Here is an 18,526-nt window from a genome sequence, read left to right on the forward strand (position 1 = left end):
AACTTTCCCTTACGGGAATACACGCTGTAGGTCTATCCGGATCAGAGTCAATTGTTCTGTGGAATAAATTATAATATTTGCTTTGTAGCCCTTTGCTGGTTCGGTCGCCTTCGATTCAGGTCTCTAGTACAGGAGACATCGATACCTTCCTCAAGGAGGAAGACAAGCAGATTAGCTGTGTCACACTTCGAGTGCTGCAGACTTATCTGCGCTACCTTCAGCATGATCTCCTTACGTAGGAGGTTCATCAGCCCCTGCCGGACCGTCGATCTAGGTTGTCGTTCAGTTCTGTCTTTTCCAGTGCCCTAGGCAGTCTTCGTTTATACGGAGCAGAAAAAGTTGGCTGTTCGCCTGCGGTTCCTCTTCCTTGATAACTACCCAGTCGTCCATGAGAATCCTGGCGGATCTTCGGTAACCAGATGTGAGCAACTGTTCTCCTAAGGATTTCGCTATACACCCACTTAGCGGTCGCTGATCCCTGCAACACACAAACCGAAAAAGCCCCCGGAGAATTGGTCCTCGCATACTATAACCTGGAACCCAGGGACCTCCTGAGAGGAATCCCGTGCATTTGTCTCGTCGTCCAGGAGAAGCTCGATGCCCGTCTCCGACAGCCTAGCCCTAACATTGGTGCATACCTCCGACGCTACTTTGCTGTTAGTGGAATTACTATTTGCTGGCGCCATACGTAATTGATTCCTGGTCACGTCACTGAAGAGTTTCACATTTCGTGGCTCGTCAACTGGTTGTTGCTGTTTGCATACCCTGCTTCGCTTGGGCTGGGGCGTTTGCTACCATATTCTTCAACAATCGCGTCGTATTTAACGAACTATTTTCCATCCGGCTCGTCGACAGTACCGACCTCTTTTTTCTCAGAATATGTATGGTCTTCTAGTACTGGTTCTTGAGCTGGACTCCAGTGGACCTCCACTTTTTAACTGGTTACCGGGACGGACATTCTTGTCAGTTCATGCTTTTGAGGGAGCGCCTGACGTTGAGTTTTCAGACTGAAAGTAGTATGACTGGTATTCGCTACACTCAGCTCGACGGCAGTGGATTCCAAGCTGGAAACCACTAGCCTATCTGCCGCTTCACTCCGTGAGGACTGTACTGCCTTCAACGGCTACTGTCTCTTGACTGGATGCTAACAGCTCGTCCTCCGAAGACGCGCCTGGCATCACTGTCTCTTCTTCTATCATCTGTTTTTTATTTGAGTCCATGTCTTGATCCCACGAGTAGTCCTGGAAGAAGGTGCACCTTGGTTAGCCCGACCACCAAGATAAGGGTCTTATTTGAAGCTGAAGATGACCAAAGTATTCAGAGTTTGCATACTAAAAACCACTCTAATCCTTGGTCATTCTATTGTAGCTTGGCTGCGCAGCACTTATCAACGGCCGACGCGACCCGAGTCAGATCTATGACCATTACTATTGCATTGACCGTAGAACGGTCTCTCTGAAATCCATATTGCCGTTCCGATGGACCACTCGCTAGCTCGGTAAACGGAAGCAGCTTGTTTTATGTATAACACTCTCTTCCCCATAGTGTCTAAAAACCGAAAACGGCGTTATAAAGAGGGTGCGTCAGATGGTCTTTGGGGCTTCGATAGTAGAAACAACCCCTGGCACTTCCACTTGACGAGAAACACTCCTTCCACCATGCACGATTCAAATGTGCTTATGAACCATGCACGCCTGGTCTTAGCAATAAACTTCAGGGCTTGTTCGGAATCCCGTCCACAGATCTTTCATAATTTCTCCTCGGTCACCGAATCGAGAAGAATCTTTTTGAAGTTCCACTACTTTTCTAACTTTTATTTTTCATGAATACATAGTATGATTTTAGGAAGGATATGCATAGCAATATTATTGCGTCACTGCAACTTATTCTGAAAATACAGCAGGTTCTGCTTCTTTTTTAACAGTACAGAACGCGGGGCGATGATTGTCATATGTCAACACAATTCTTTCCGAGACTTGGAGGTTTATATGGGGGTGGTCTGGGGCGTATATAAGTGTTTCCACTGCGAGGACTCTCCCCATGGTAAACGCTATTGCAGGGGCTGAAAGGAGAGGGAAAATTATGAGTCAATGATGTCTACTTTGAAAATGCTTCATATTGAAGCTGTATAGTCTAAGTGGTTTGTATAGTTGAGTCAAGTTAAAATGTTTTACCTCTGGGAGCGTACACTCATATTATCTATCAGCAGGTTTGGATCCTTTAAACTTTTAAGGGTTGTAGTAGGCTGATTACTAGTCTCCGAACATTGAACCATCTGAACAGTTGGCTGCTTTGTTTTTTGCCTAAAATTTTTAGGAATTTTAGATAAAGACTTACTTAATAACTTTAAAAATCTAATAGGCTTGACATAAATAGTAGAAAGTATAAAAATAAATAAAAAATATTCACCTCCAATAATCTTCACAAATATGGAAAACACGATGAAAAAATATCTCGGAATCCCGATCAAATCTAATTAAAAATAAATGGAAAATAATAAAAAATATAAGGAATATAAAAAAGTTAAAATAGTTCCCCTTACTCAAGGACTACTTACATTCTTTCATGTTGAAAGCATAAAACAGCAGACAGTATGCCAATTCCGATAGCAAATATCATCCCCGGAATGGCTATGGAAAATACTAATTCATCGATATAATTACGTTCAGGAACTTCAGACCTGGTCATTCCATTCCACTGGCTCATTCGATGCAGCGAGCTCAATTCGGAACCATGAGCTCCTTTCACCCCATGATTATGGTACAGAACTTCTGGGGAAATTTCGTTTCCTACAATCCTGAAAGCGCACCAATCCAATTTGAACCCAACATTTTCGAACACCTTTTGCACTGATGTCCGTTTATAGGTGCACGTGGATAACTTGTACAGGGGACGGACTTCTTCCTGCAACTCCTTTAGTCGGTCTGAAAACGGGGAATTGCTGCCTAGATGGACGATTACCCTAAAAGGAGAACGGAGACTTAATATTGCTCTTATATGGATAAAGTGATTGTAATACCCTTCTCTTTGTTGGGGTCTTAGAGGTACTCGTCCACCCATTTTGACCGCCGACTCCATGAAGACGAGGTGCAAATCAAGGTCGCTGGATGGCCATAAATCTTTTCGGAAAATATTCTTGAGATTCTCCACCCGGCCTGGATCCATGAGATGAACCCAATCCAAGTTGTCGATTTTCATTTGAACCAGATTCGCGGCTGGTACTTTGTTGGCAATGATAATAGTTAATGTTTTCCTTCGAGTTTCATACGATTGTTTGTTGAGGGCAACAATTTCAATACGAACCTGTGAAAAGAAAGGAACGAAAGGTCACAACAGTCTGATAATTTCCTTGAATTTCATGTGGTAAAAAAATATTTTTAGAGTACATCGTTATACATATTTTTTAAATGCCGAATAATGAGTTTCGATCCTTCATACACCGGTATTTCGAGGACCAGTTGCCCCCTTTCTCAGCGAGTTTTTGTCACCATGAAGGGTTTTCGAGAAAATCTTGAAATGCCAAGAATGACTAGATACTTTGGTTTGGAGGTTTAAACCGTATGAAAATCATGCCTTGTAGGTAAAATAAGAATGAATTTCAAAACCCGCTCTGGGTTGGAAAGATGAACTACCACATCCTAGTCTCATAGCAATTCACGTAGATATTATCGTTTAAAAAGCGCTAAACTGATTATTTCAAGTTGTTTAGTAAATGTTTCGAGGATTGTATGCGAACGCCAGAAGAATACACTATGGTGGTCCACGGCTTTGGTGGAATGCTTGAGAGGCAGTGGGAGGATTGGCTTGGCAAATTGCCAAGGGTCCAACATTTCCGACGGTATAAAAACTTCTTTTATAAAATTTGCTTCCAATATCCAAGTTCCAGAATTTTATGTCCATCATCTAATAAATGAGATCTGGGGAAATTGTGCTCGAAATGTGTGAGCTTGAACGATAAAATTACTGTGCGCCTGGGATTTCACTTTGAGCCCGAGTTATTCGAACGTGGGTGAGTGAAGGGAACGATCACTCGGGAGCATTTCAGTTTGGTCCGAAGCTGATTCGAGGCATTTAGAATTGGCTAGTGGCGGTGACAACGCACATTACATGAAAACGAGTTGCTGAATTTGAAAGGCTTGAACCTAATACCACCTCACCAATTCGGCTTCCGTGAAAGGCATTGCAGAGGATCCTAAATTCGATAGAAAATGCAATGGAAAAAAAACAGATACGCTCAGCCATTTTTCTCGATATCGCCCAGGCATTTAATAAGGTGTGCCACCATGGTCTGTTGTATAAATTGCATTGCGACCTCCGAGAAGAATTTTTCGAGATCCTAAAATCATGTGTATACGAGCACCTACTCAGACTGGGATACTAAGGAACGTGTTCTCTCCACAGGTGAAGGACACTCGATGCCAAGCTTAGCTGGAAAAGACACATCCTAAGAAAGAAGCACGAGTTAAATGCCAGATACAGACCCAGATACCCCAGACATTCCCAACAGACCGTCGACAACAAGTTACTAATTTTCAGGCAGATCCTAAGGCCCATATTAATGTATGGCATCCACATCTGGGGCTGTGCCAAAGAATCAAACCTGATAGCATAGAGACCTGAAAGTATAGTTGATTAGTGGAGTCATCAAAGAACAAGCGCTTACATGAAAATAACGGAGTTTGAAAATTGACTGATATTATTAGAGATATCAGTCAATTTTCAGAGATGATTGAAAGGAGTAAAGCCAAACGAGTTGCTATAATAAAGGATGTCTAATGATATAAGCTACTGGAGGTAAAAATTTCACACTCTCTGGGAAAGCGGACCCTAAGGTCATTTTTTTGAAAATCCTAACCTCTTTGAAAAAAGAAAATAATGTCCAAGAGAAATTGGTTGGGTAAATTAGGATAAAATTAATGTTACGACGCAAACAAGAAAAAAAGGTCCCAATAGATAGAACCAACCAATCAACAACATCGAACCGCACTGCTCCAACGGGAAGAATAAGAATAGGAGAATACAACTTTGAGACCGTTGATAATTTCTCCCATCTAGGGTTGAAAATCACAACCGATAACAGTTACGATGATGAAATCCGCGCACGGTTGTTGTCAGCCAACCGAGCCTATTTCAGCTTACAAAGACTGTTCCGCTCGAAACGTCTCAGCATAGGGTCAAAGCTCTTACTGTACAAGACTATGATCTTGCCAGTCCTCATGTATTCCTCGGAAACTTGGGTTCTTAGCAAGAAAAATTGCGAACTTTTGGCCGCGTTCGAGAGAAGAATCCTCCGAAGAATTTTTGGCCCCCTACATGAGGATGGACGATTCCGTAGCCTACACAATGACGAAATCTATGAGCGATACCATGACCGTCCGGTTGTGGATAAAATCCGGCTCAATAGGTTACGGTGGGCGGGTCACTTAATCCGTATGGATGAAGATGATCCCACCCGGAAAGTCTATAAGGGCAATATCTATGGTAGGAAAAGAAGACGAGGCAGACCCTGCCTAAGATGGAGCGACGTCGTGGGCCAGGATGCCAGACAGCTTTTAGGGATATCGAATTGGTGGACCTCGGCGCAAAACCGGGATGTCTGGAGTTCCTTATTAAGGCAAGCCTAGACCGGATATCGGTTGTTGCGCCGTTGATGATGATGATGATGACTAGACAGAACATCGCGACGGTAGACCATAACATCGGAATAGTAAAGGTATTCTTTTATTTAGAGTCTGGGGAGACAAACAGTAGATAGGATGGATGGATATGTACCTTGCATAGGATCGGAAGCCCTATACTGCAGCCTGTTGGGTTATTTTGTGTTCTAGTAAAATTTGCTTGAGTGGATAATCTCATCCTACTCAATAGACTCAGAAGATATTCAATTAGATATACTAACTGGAAAGAAGACAATAATTGTTAGGAGCTTTGTTATTCCCCAGGTAGTGTACTTCCACTAATCAAGCGTGGGAAAATGTAATACCATACCAATGTTCACTGCAAAGCCTGCATGTTGAGTTGTCAGTAGTCCTAACCCTTTAACCAACACCAACAGCCAAACCCTATCTCCACCTCCACGTGGTGACCGCAGAGAGATCTGTCTTAACGTCTCGGAGCTTCGGACTGGACGGATAACACAACGACAAACCCGGCAACGACAAAGAAATAAGGATATGCGCATTTTCTCATGGAACGTGCATTCCCTGTACAGAGATCGAGCTGCCAAGCAGCTAGCCGATGCCTTGTCCCAATATAGGGCTTATGTAACAGCGTTACAGGAGATGCATTGGATAGGGACCGGCCATCCAGTAAGCCATGTGCTCGGAGTAGGTTTGTTAGTCAGCCAGAAAATGCAACCTGCTGTTATCAGCTTTGAAAGCATAAACGAACGGCTATGCACTCTGCGCTTGCGAGGCAAATTTAGAAGTGTAAGCCTCATTTATGTTCACCCCCCTACAGAGGAGACTGCAAGTCGGAGAAGGATATCTTCTACGAGGCAGTAGAACGAACCCTCGAAGCCTGTCCCAGATATGATATCAAAATCATACTTGGGGATTTTAACAGCCAAGTAGAGACGGAGCCCGTATTCAAGCGATACGTTGGCTCCCATAGCTTACATCAAAATACAAATGGTAATGGACTGCGGATTATTCAATTATCAGTGTCACACGAAATGGTTGTTGGAAGCACCTGGTTTGCGCGGAAAGCGGTCCACAAACAAACGTAGGCCTCTCCAGACTGGACCACTTTCAACCGAATTGGCCACGTGTTGAATGAACGGCTGAATGAACAAAGATTGGTTTTCTTCCTCTAATGTAAACTATCTGGGTGTAATCCTGGATCCAATGCTAAATTGGAGATTGAACATAGAACTGAGGGTTAAGAAGGTCTGTATAGCCTTCTATGCTTGCAAGAGAACCTTTGCAAAGAAATGGGGTCTCCGGCCGAGGATGGTTTTCTGGATGTACACCTCTGTAGTGCGTTCGATCCTAACATACAGCTCTATTGTATGGTGGCAGGATTTGAGCAAAAAATACAATAGGATGAAGCTTAATAGGATTCAAAGAACCGCATGTGCAGGTGCTACTGGGGCTCTGCAGTCCCGCCGAGCAGATTCCCTCAATGTACTCCTGCATCTCCTACCCCTAGACCTTCACATTAAATATGTTGAAGCGTGCAATGCCATCAGACTACGTGAGTCCGGATGCTGCGCAGCGAAGTCCTACGGCCACAGCAACATCCTAGATGTAGTACCTCTGGAAATCTGGGCATTCCCCACGGCCTTTGTCACACGCAAACTGAACTTGAAAAGAAACTTTGCTGTGGACTTTCCAACCAGGGCAATGTGGAAGACCGCCGGCATGTGTAAAGATGGCCTGTGGAATCGGCCCGGGGGTTTTCTCGAATACATACAGTGCATCCAAGTCGTATGGTCTCCCAGGTTTCGCCAGTGCATTCCAGGCGGAAGTACTGGCGATATTGGAAGTCTATCGATGGCTGGAACCAGTTTCGGAGTGGCCATCAAGGCCTTGTACTCACCGACGACATCTTCCAGGATGGTGGGGCAGTGCAGAAACGCGTTGAACCGTCAGAGCGACACGTTGAATGTCACCCTCCTCTGGGTTTCCGAGTATAGTAACATAGAGGGGAATGAGCGGGCTGACGGATTGGCCACACGAGGCTCTGCTCTTGGCAACCTTTTGGTGAAAACAGTCGGTGTTTCGCTGGCGGCTGTCGGGGGCCGAGTCTACTCGCAGCCGCGGACTTTAGATGGCGAAGGACCATGCCGCCAGAATCGGCATACCCTACAATTCGCCAAACCATCATGAACTTTTACCCCCCCCCCCCCCCAGCTCTAGCTAAAATCAGGCTACGGACACTAGGTAAACCATTCTTTGGGGACAAAGTTAATGTTATCTCTTGTATGTAATCGCAGCATTAAACGAAAATGGGCCACCAAAAGGCACACTATGAATAACTGCCCCGAGAAGTCAATAAATTTAATGTCTTGAAAAGGTTACTGAAATCTTTTCATCATTGACTAGGAGAGCTGCATCAAAATCACTCCCGGCTCCTTTTGATAATCGGCCATTTCTTTCATGCGGCCTCAAGCGATGCTAAAATGTATGAGTGCAATTCTGCAATTCTCGATGTGAATTTGCGGAGTCCAACTCAGGAATTTTCTAACCAAATTTATTACCGATCATCTCACAACAGACCCCTTATCTAAAAAGGACAGGTAGGACAACTTACAACCCATGTTGTGTTGATGATCTCTTTGGCGATGTTCATGATTTTATAAGCACTCTTTGATAAGGTGAGGTCGCCATTCGTGCTTCTGGAAAATGAATTCCGAAAAAGCGTAAGGCTAGCGAGCAATGCGTAATGTGCTGTTTAACATGGAAAACTTTTCGCTATCTTATTTTTAGCTCTATTGCGAAAAACACGGTAAGAGAGGTAGTAGTAAATCTGAAATTATTGGCCTGGCTTGCCTATGGAAAAGGTGCGATTTAAAGATATTGATGTGAGGTAGCAAATGTTCAATTTTATCTACTTGCGATGGAGTCTATACATTCTGGATTCCTCGCTGAGCTGATACAAATTCATATAATTGCTTTTTGACTTTGTGACAATATTCTGGGAACTCTACAAGAGACAAAATCACTACATTCCATATTCAGTTTGTTTAAAGTCGGGAATTATTTGATCTTTTTGAGCATTAGACTGTGTTGATATGAATCGGAAGTAATGCTACGCACTGCATTCTAACGAACTAAATAAATTACAGAATATCATATTATTACTTACCACCTTATTCGCCAAACTGACTGGAGGTGTTCCATACAAGAACCCAGCATGATACTCATCACTATACATGTACCGCATCCATGACGGCAAATCAGGATATCCTTCAATCGATGGTCGATATCGGAATTGTTGTGTAACTCCTTGGTAGGTCCAGTTGAACATCTGCGGATCTATTTTGGCTGTGAAAAGTTCCATAATAGGAACTTGATCGAAAACTAGTCCATCGCTTCCACAAATTGCGACCAAAAATAGTATCACGCCCAAACAAAACATCTCCTCCGTCTGGTGGAGATACAGCGGCTGGAAGTCGAATTATATTGAAATTGAAAGAAGGGATCATTATAACTTCCTAGATATGAAGTACAAAATCATTACTTCAGAAAGGATATGCTTACCTAGAAAACTGACTACAAACTCACAAAATCGATTTGACTCCCGCGAAACATTGACGGGATAACGATGGACGTGAAAATCTTGTTTTCTAGTGATTTGTTTTGATATTTAGTGGGTGCATGCGCAGAAGGGATGCTAGCGATGAAGTGAAAGTTTAGTGTGGAAAGCTCTTTTTTTATCATGAGAAAAATATTTTGGCGCTTGTATTAACTGAAAATAATCTTCATTAGATGATGGAATGATAAGAGTGTGTTTAATTCACTTCCCTTAGGAACATTTTTTATCTTGGTTTTTGAGAGTTAGATAGGGGAAATATTCCTGCGAAAAGAAAACAACCAAAGCAGATACTATTGAAGAATACTGGGAGTCTTATCTGAAAGGAGATGTCTCCAAATTCATTGAAAATTGAAAATCTGGATTGAAATGCTCTCGGTAAAACAAAAGAAATATTGAAATCTGTCCTTTATTACCACATGTGGTCTGTGATTACTTTCTAAACTTTCATGTATAAAAAACCATAATTAAAAGGGCAAGATCATTAGCCTAGCTATCCCAGAATAGGCTGCAAAAATTTTGAAGGTAAATTCATGGTCCTTTAGATTTTATAGGGGTACGAAATCTGATAGCGTTATATAAATAGTGTATTTATAAATTCTCGGCGTGAGTCCCTTGTACGTCGACGGAAAATTAACATCTGTCATAAAAAGAAAATAACATATTAAATACTCTTTTATTACACTTTGAAGATAACAATTTCACTTTCAAAAAAAAAAAATATGGTTTGTCCCATCTCAGTGCAAAATGCGGGGATCTAAAATCTTGGCGAAACAATCCATCTGTAAGCATCATCGTGTGTTCGATTACATTCACCTCATTTTTGGCAAAAAAAATGATCCTGCACACATTAGAACATAGATGGCTATTTTGGCCGTTTTTCAATTGAAAAAAGAGTTGCTGAATTGCCAAAAGTTAATTTTTGTTCTAAATGTTGGTCAATGCAATAGCTATATCTTTCTTTTTCTTCAGCCTTTGTCGTGATCGGTTTCGCCATTTGACGGTGTCCATAACAAGAAGCAGACTATCATAAGAAGCGTTTAAGAGGTCCGGCCCTAGGATGGATCCCTGTACTACTCCCGACGTGATTTCTATCCTCCTTTGGCCTCTAGCGTCTCATAGAGCAGGGAGCGGTCCTTCAGATAATCCCTCAATATCCACAAGAGATACCTTGGCATGTGAATGAGTTGAGTTTTCTAATGTGCCTAGCATATTTGTCTATCTTACGGATTTTAGGCATTTCTGACATCAAGCGTTATGAGGACCACTATCCGTCGAGATGAACCGCATCCACGACCTCCATAGTAGCATCCTTTGTGGATCTCCCTGTTCTGAACCCGAACTGTCTTGGGGATAAGTCCCCGGCAGCGCGGATCGCTTCAGCAAGTCTACTCCTCATGAGGTTCTCGAGCATTTTCCTGGCCCTGTCAAGCATACACAGCGGTCGGTATGCAGACGGGAGCTCTGGATCTCCTTTGCCCTTGCTGATCAGCGCGAGTCTGGCTACTTTCCAGCGACAAGGAAAAATGCTGTCATTCAAGCAAACGTTGAACGTCTCAAGCAGCATTCTGGCCGTTGGCGAAATACAAGTTTGTAAACTTCCACCGGGATGCCATCAGGACGTAGCGCCTTCTTATTTTTCATAGTGAGAATCGCTTCTTCGAGCTCTCTCATTGCGAAAAGAGGACAATCCTCGAAGCTTTCCGCGCTATTGACATCAACCCGTACAATATGCCTGGGGAACAATGCCCGCACAACGCGGTCTATCTGGTCGGTATTTAGTATTCAGGGCCTCCGCAGAGCACCAATTTTTCGGATGACAAGTTTATAGCCAAGTTCCATTCACCTCGTTGACAAGGCTCTTCCAGCGGCGAGCGTTGTTTTTATTTATAATAATAATAATAATCGTTGGCGCAACAATCCATGTTGGATCAGGGCCTTGAAGTGTGTTAGAGCACTTCATTCAAGACCGTAACGGTACACTAGGAGGCAATGTGGTCACCATTGCGCTCGCCCGAGATTATTACCCTGATTTGACTCAGGTACTCATTCACAGCTGAGTCGACTGGTATCCGACGTCAAATCACGATACAAATTCCACTGCCACCAGTGAGATTTGAACCGCGACCTTCCGCACGATAGCTTTGCGCTCTAACCACTCAGCTATCCGGACTTTATTTTTATTTATTTGTTTTTATTTATAGCGCTGCGAAATCTGCTTTTTGCTGATCTATACTGTGCATTTATGACGTATGCCTCCTCGTTGGGGTGCAAACGTTGTGCCAACGGCGGAGCTTATGACGTCCTCTTCGTGGGTCGGCAATTTCTGCCGTCCACCAGTACATAGAAGACTTGTCGCGACTGGGGCCCCTCCGGGGCATGGAAGCCTCACACGCCGTCGTTACCAGGTTCATCACTGAAGTTACGACGGTGTCAGCTGCGACACTACCACCCCCCGGAACGTCCTCCAGCGCGACCCTGCCTACTCTCAGAGCTTCGACGAACTTCCCGATGTTCACCCTCGCGACATTCCGCAAGCAGAGGAAGCGTCGCGTTGGTGCTCGCCGGCAAGTAGCGTCAACCACTTCGAACGCGATGTACTGGTGATCACTTGCCGAGAAGTCTTCTAGGACTCGCCATCCGTCCACCGATGATACCAGCGATTCCGACACAAAAGCGATGTCAGGAATGCTTCCTTCATAGCCTGGGCGCCGAAAGGTTGGCGTGGATCCGGTGTTTAAAACTATGAGCCCGGTTTTCGCCACCATTTCCAGAATTCGTTTTCCTCTGGAGTCTGATTTAGACATGTCCCATTCAAGGGCCCTGGCATTAAAATCACCGCCTAACAGGATTCGTCCTCCGTGGTCGAAACGGCGTCTTCCAGAGCATCAAGCCGGCACCGAAAGTCCGGCATCGTCCCGTTCGGCGTCAGGTAAACGCTAATAAACGTAATCTCTAAACACCGGATCCAGACAAACCGGTTCCCTCGGCCTTCGGCAAGAACACGGACTCGAACGTCGCCCCGAACACGAATGGCAGCGGTACCTGATAAGTCGAGATGCCATGAAGCCGGGTCCTTGCTCTTGTCCCTTGCAAGCTGCTGACGTGTGTCCATAGTCCAGACACCTGTAGCACTTGGTGGTGAATATCCGCATTCGCACCCTGCATACTACCAATCCCATTTTGATTCTCCCGCTGCTTTGGAGTTTCCTCGCATATTGCTCGGGGACTTCCGCTACGGCTACATACCCGGGCATTGGTTACCTCTGGCCATTCACGCTTTATCGCCTCCTCCACTTCAACCTTTTCTGTGAGGCAGTCAAGATCCCGGATTTCTAGAGAGCACATGGGTCTCTGGCGGCGTAGTCAGTTGTTTCCTTTTTTCCTTCTTCGCCTTCTTTTTTAGGCCCTGGAAATAACTTCGAAAAGTCTCCTTCAGGGACGTCGTCCTCTTTTCGCTTTCTCCCAGTTTCTGCTCTCCAATCGTCTTCCCCTGCTCTCCACGTTCGCCTATAGAAGGAGATACGGTCCAATAGTTCCCGCAGTTCCATCCAATTCAAATCACCCATCACGATCGCAATATCATCTTTAAGAAGTGTCTCCTGAACTACGTGTAATTGTCCGAAGGAAGCATCCTTCTTCACTATATCGGAAGTCTCCGTTGGTGAATAGCATTGTACAATTGTCGTACTCTCTAACCAGTTGCAGTTAGAAGTCTGTTAACAACCGACTCTCAAGTCAAGAGAGAGAAACAACCCGACACCGGATTCGCGTGTGCTACCACTTGGCCCCACAGATTACGAAAGTAAATTTCCATAAGTCTGTCAAGAGGAAATGGATTTTTCTCTAGATTCCCACAATCTTAGTTGGCTTTTGCCCAGAATGTCCAACTTATATCGCTGGAATTTCCGCTTAAGTTGAGGAAAGCTAGTATTCTGAAAACGCTTGCTGCCATTGACGAAGCACATTCCAGAAACCAAGAATTTTTTTATTTAATACTTTAAAAGTCTTTACAATGAGAAAGCCCTTCGACTTCTTTGGGACCAACGTGGCATTCGGTGTAAAAATTCATTCAAATTTTGCTTGATATCATTTGACCAGCTTGTAGACGCTGTTATTGTTGTTGTTCAGTGTCTTGGAATTCACCTGGGAGTAAACCTTTCGATAGCCAAGTTCGTTAGTAGTGACTGATCCCATAGCTGATTCGAACGGCGGCGGCGAAACTTAATATTTTCGGCAGTTGTACTTATCCTCGGACGGCATTTTCTACTACTCCTCATTCATGAACTCCTTCGTTCACTTAATGCTTCTTTTGTATCCGGATAGCTGCGTGGTTAGAGCACAAGGCTGTCTTAGGAAAGGTCGCACTGAGATTTGTATCGTGATTTGACGTCGGATAACAGCCGACTCAGCTGTGGAGTCAAATCAGGGTAATAATATCGGGCGAGCGCAATAATGACCGCATTGCTTCCTACAGTATACTGTAGGGTACCGTTACAGTCTTGAATTAAGTGCTCTAACACACTTCAAGGCCATGATCCAATATGGATTGTTGCGCCAACGATTATTGGCCGCTACTTGAGGTTGCTATAGAATTGATGGTTTTACACCCTTTATGAACGAGCTTGGCAAATTGCCCTTAAACAAGAAATTACTCACCCGAAAGGAGTTTACTCGGTGATACCAACCGTTTATTTTCTTCTCGTGAAGCCCGACTAGTACCTCTTATAAGCACGTCCCTCTTCGTGGTGCTCATTGAGCTTTTACGCCGAAATTTAAAATTTCCTTCGCATTATATAACTTTAGTAAAACATCAAATCTTGTACAGCAAATTTTTGTATATTTCTCACTATTTCTATCTTTAATACATAGAAAATAATATTTCCCTTAAGTATATAAATTAGCTGTGCTGAACGATCAAAATGAGGTTTGACTTAAAACGGAAGAAGTTCAAACTTCTGACAATTTTGGGCTCAACCAACATACGTAGATTACGATTCTTTTGTTTTATCTCGTATCCTCCAAGCGCCTGTTGTGTGTCGAAACCAGATCAAAAACAAATCCATTCCCATTTGTATCCACGACCAGAACGGTGTTATTTTAGAGCCTTCAATTTCGGTCCAATTTACAGCAACTTCTTCGATTGGAATGTTCAGACGTTGGGCAATGTAGAGGAGTTCCACGTCGAAAGCCCTGGAAACAAAGGAGGTAGTGGAAATGTTAAACTCTGTTCTTGGAGTTGACTGAGATGTGGGTAGCTTACCATCTTTCAACATGAAGACTAGTAAAAAGTAATTTAGCAGACGCGCGGGTGAACAGCTTGAATCCGCACTGTGTGTCACGGATTTTCTTCACTGCAAACAGCCAAACGAGGAAATGGAATCCGTGCATTAATAATGTCCTGCAATCATGACTAAATTTGTAGCTTTAATGTTAAATCTAGATTTTTTGAGGAAATTACCTGAATGCACTGCGTGTGGCAATAGCCTCTTGTTCAAGATGCGCTCGGGACCCAATGACGAGGGCATTTTCTTTCCAATCTGCGTGGAAAAACATAAAACTTATTATAATGGATTGAAATCTGAAACTGAATCGTGTTAGGTAAATATACGGCATTTGGAACGTAGAAGCATATTAAATACTCTGTTTCTCTGCCGGACTCTATGTGGTTCTGCCTGAGCGTCTACATTTATGGGTTGAGTTTTCCTTACCTCCTTTATGGCTCTTCAGGTTAATGTCCTAGGGGTGGATTAGACGATCCGCTTGCCATATATGCACCAGCGTCTGTTATTTACTTTCTTCACTCACCTGAACACAATTTTTTCATGACACTGTCCAGTTTATCGAAATCAGCAAACAACGTAGCACCATCGGCATCTGCGAAAAGCAAATACTTTCCACGGGCGCTCAACATGCCTAAACGGACAGCCCCACCCTTGCCACGATTTTCCAGTAACTCCAGAGCTCGAACTTTATTGGCGCCATATTTCTGGCTGTACTTCAAAGCCGTAGATACAGTCCCATCGCTGCTACCATCACTCACAACTATCACTTCATATCGGAACTGTGACGATTGGGACTTCGCCTCAAGGAACGCCAGGCACTCGTCAAGCATCTTTGGCACTATTTGCAATGGGATTTCAAAGAGATTACAACATAAATTCGTTATGTACACAACATACATCGACTCTCTTCATTGTAGGCTGGCACAATCACGCTAAGGTTCAGGGAGGGCTCGTCATCAATTGATGGGAATTCAATGTTTTCAACGATCTCCGGATCGAGGAAGTACCTTTCCTCTTTGTGTCGTCTGATAATGGGATAGGGGCTGGTGATGGCCTTCTGGATGATGAATAGCTGCAAAACCCATTGTTTTGGAATTTCAATTGCCGGTTCAAGATAAGATTGGAATGCTTCGTCAAAACTTACCGCGATTGCTAAAGACGCGAACAACGCAGATCCCACGAAAAGGATGAACTGGAGCCAGGCGGAAATATCCATTTCGGCGGGTGACCTGCATCAATTCACGGCGATGAGTGTGTTGATTCCTAAAAGTCGAATCAACTTGCCACGTCTCTGGAATTTAGAAGACAAGTCTACATTCAGACTAGACCACAAAACAAGGCAAATACACGAAAGATAACACACCAATTGGCACCGGGAGTTTGACAGTTGATTGCTTATACGTGGTGACAGGTGATTGTTAGTTTGGCTGTTGCTGTTGGTAGTGCTGGAGGGTAACGATTTCCGGCGTGGTGAATGTTACTCGGCCCATGACTGAACTAATTGACTGATATTTACTGAATTTTGAACGGAAGTTTCGAAAAGAGAGTTGTTCGTTCGGTGAGTTGTTTTTTTACTAATAATAATAACAAAACTCCGCTGCAGCCGGACCCAAGCCAGGTTGTGGAAGGAGGAGGGGAAGATAGCTTCAGTCTGAATCGCTGTACGCAACGGCAGTGCCTCAAGGGGTAGATGAGAAAGTTTGGAGTCTTGTAGATTATTCATTGAGGAAGCTAGCACCACACCTGGCAGTTACGGATAAAAAGCAAACCAAAAAATTAGGAGAAAGAGAATATTAGTCGTGTGGCGGTTCGACGTCTAGGCGCCACGACGACCACGAGTGTTGCTTCGCCCGCTGCAACTGTTTTGCCACTTCAGAAGGGTCGCGTAGGCAGCGGATGAAGTGGACTCAGGAAATGAACCTCTTCATCTCCGCTCCTACTATGAAATAAGGGCGGGGGTGTGTACAACAGCTTACCGCCGCTTGTTGCACCAGAGATTCGTCGAGCGCAATCCGCGCACGTGACTGTACCGAGAGTTGCAGACTAGTACCGCTTTATAACAATCCCAGTCATCATCAGGGGGTTGTTGGACTTGATGTCATCGTGGAAACTGGTGACCAAGAGTCGATGAGGGCAGAGGCGGTGGCAACAATTCAGTACTCGCCGAAGTACTCCTCTACTGTCCAGCTGAGGTTCGGGACGAATTCCAAAGAGCGTATATATAATTCTCGGAACTGGATCCTTTTCATAGACCAGGTATTCTTAGGCTCCATGCATCGCCAGCAACTCCGAGAATTCTACCTCAAATCAATGATGAGATTGCATCTTGACTGTGTGCTGCTGCAATTACAATCACGTGTGTAATGTGGTGCAATTACGGCTGTCCGATTGCACGGTCAACGCTTTCGCGTTATTGGTTTGAGTGACCGAAGAAATCCACCAAGGAAAATTCGTCTGGAACGTCGGCGGGGCTCACTAAGGCAGGACATTGCTAGACTGATTCAGATCAGTACTGGCAATGCCAGCAGAGAAATAAAGTGCAAAGGGTCTACCGGAACTATACCATCCCCAGTGAGACACCCGTAGTTGAAATTCTGGACACACTAAAGCAGACACTTTCTGTCATATGCAGTCGGTTACGACGGTATGGCGAAAGTTATTCCAGACGTGTCCAAAATAACAACATACTCCGGAACCCAGCAGAGTTGTTTTCAGATCACTCAGAGCATCAGGTCAGTACAATTTTCGGTGAGGGAAGCGATAGACTATTGGGGTGGACTTTGGTGGTTACACGCCCAGCATGCTGAGCATACTGAGTGAATGACCCCCGAAGGCACCCGCCATGCCACTTCGTCTGGCATAAATTTTGCAGATGTTACCGAAGAGGAAGTTCGACGACTCATAAACAGCTCAAAGAACTGGAGGGGCCCAGGTTTGGATCGAGTGCAGAACTTCTGGTACAAAAAGTTCACCAGTATGCATGGTCGGCTTTCAGTATAAATCAGGTCATGAGTCGGCCGGAGGAATTTCCACCCTTCTTCACTGCGTGGATTACTTACCTATCCCTAAAAAGGACACAGGGCAGGACCCCGCAGACATAAGACGGATTACTTGTTTACCAACCCTCTACAAATTCATAACGTCCATCATTAGTGGAAGAGTCAATGTGCACTTCGAAACCAACAACATCCTGTCCGAGGAGCAGAAGGACTGCCGAGTTGGATCAAGGGGTTGCAAAGAGCAACTCATTATTGATCCGGTAGTTGTAGGGCAAGAGACTAGAGGCGAAAGAAACCTCTGAACCCCCTCTCTTAGTTACTGAATGATGCTAAAGGCATGATTTTGCAATAAAGTATGGCCTACGTGCTAAGTGCGAACTGACACACTTGATGTACTTAGATGCATCAAGTTGTATGCTGGTACTGAGAAGTCTGTTGCGAATAGTAGACATGTATAGCCGTCCTATTCGGATGGAGACAAGACAAGGCAAGTGTCGAATCCAACCCATCCGCAAAGGCCATCACGAACCACATGCCGGACATAGCATAGGTGACCTGCACATCGAAACTATGACCGAGACAAAGTTCTACAAGTACCTAGGAATTCTGCAAGGAACCCATGCTCGAGTTGGTGATCTGATGCATGCACTGCTGCCCAAATTCCTGCGAAGTGTAAATCTCGTACTGAAATCGCATCTCTCGGCGAAGAATAAGGTAAACGCATTGAATATATTCGCTATCGCTTCACTGGCTTATGCATGCGGAATATTGTCGTTGATGAAGACCGGCTTGGAAAACGTCCAGCGACGGACACGGGCAACTATATCCAAATTCCGATTGCATCACCCAAATTCTGTCGTGGAGCAGATGAACTTGGCTCGTGACGTCGATGGTAGGGGCGTGGTTGATGTGGCGGCACAACATCATCGCCAAGTCGATTCGCTGCGCGCTTATTTTTATAGGAAAGAGCAGGCGAGTTCCTTGCGT

General features: G+C 44.4%; 2 protein-coding genes across 4 annotated transcripts; both read right to left on the bottom strand.

Moving 5' to 3' along the window:
• Positions 1-1,784: 1,784 nt before the first annotated feature.
• On the bottom strand, positions 1,785-9,340 carry LOC119657357 (epsilon-sarcoglycan). Of its 2 annotated transcripts, XM_038064233.1 has the most exons (7): positions 9,204-9,340; positions 8,809-9,108; positions 3,020-3,303; positions 2,558-2,962; positions 2,410-2,472; positions 2,175-2,303; positions 1,785-2,062 (listed from the first exon to the last, which is right to left on the bottom strand). In XM_038064233.1, the coding sequence occupies exons 2-7, from the start codon at positions 9,079-9,081 to the stop codon at positions 1,948-1,950; spliced, it is 1,269 nt and encodes a 422-aa protein (XP_037920161.1). In that variant the 5' UTR covers positions 9,082-9,108; positions 9,204-9,340; the 3' UTR covers positions 1,785-1,947. The 2 variants fall into 2 exon arrangements, with proteins under 2 accessions (XP_037920161.1, XP_037920171.1); XM_038064243.1 differs by lacking the exon at positions 2,410-2,472.
• Positions 9,341-14,075: 4,735 nt separating this feature from the next.
• LOC119646847 (dolichyl-phosphate beta-glucosyltransferase) lies at positions 14,076-15,960 on the bottom strand. Of its 2 annotated transcripts, XM_038047469.1 has the most exons (7): positions 15,904-15,960; positions 15,685-15,831; positions 15,438-15,612; positions 15,064-15,378; positions 14,717-14,795; positions 14,519-14,656; positions 14,076-14,448 (listed from the first exon to the last, which is right to left on the bottom strand). In XM_038047469.1, exons 2-7 carry the CDS (start codon positions 15,754-15,756, stop codon positions 14,247-14,249), a joined length of 981 nt encoding a protein of 326 aa, XP_037903397.1. In that variant the 5' UTR covers positions 15,757-15,831; positions 15,904-15,960; the 3' UTR covers positions 14,076-14,246. The 2 variants fall into 2 exon arrangements, with proteins under 2 accessions (XP_037903397.1, XP_037903396.1); XM_038047468.1 differs by having other exon boundaries at positions 15,685-15,933.
• Between the last annotated feature and the right edge of the window lie 2,566 nt (positions 15,961-18,526).

Source organism: Hermetia illucens, chromosome 1 (assembly GCF_905115235.1).
Source record: "Hermetia illucens chromosome 1, iHerIll2.2.curated.20191125, whole genome shotgun sequence".
NCBI lineage: Eukaryota > Metazoa > Arthropoda > Insecta > Diptera > Stratiomyidae > Hermetia > Hermetia illucens.

Bases quoted from the DNA above. Each gene is read 5' to 3' on its own strand.
- LOC119657357 (XM_038064233.1), bottom strand. From the start codon at position 9,081: ATGTTTTGTTTGGGCGTGATACTATTTTTGGTCGCAATTTGTGGAAGC. The intron at 3,304-8,808 runs GTAAGTAATAAT...TTCTTTTCACAG, and splicing joins TCAGTTTGGCGAATAAGGTG to GTTCGTATTGAAATTGTTGC. The intron at 2,063-2,174 runs GTAAAACATTTT...CTCTCCTTTCAG, and splicing joins ATGAGTGTACGCTCCCAGAG to CCCCTGCAATAGCGTTTACC.
- LOC119646847 (XM_038047469.1), bottom strand. From the start codon at position 15,756: ATGGATATTTCCGCCTGGCTCCAGTTCATCCTTTTCGTGGGATCTGCG. The intron at 15,379-15,437 runs GTATGTTGTGTA...CATTGCAAATAG, and splicing joins CTACAATGAAGAGAGTCGAT to TGCCAAAGATGCTTGACGAG. The intron at 14,449-14,518 runs GTAAGCTACCCA...CTTTGTTTCCAG, and splicing joins AGTCTTCATGTTGAAAGATG to GGCTTTCGACGTGGAACTCC.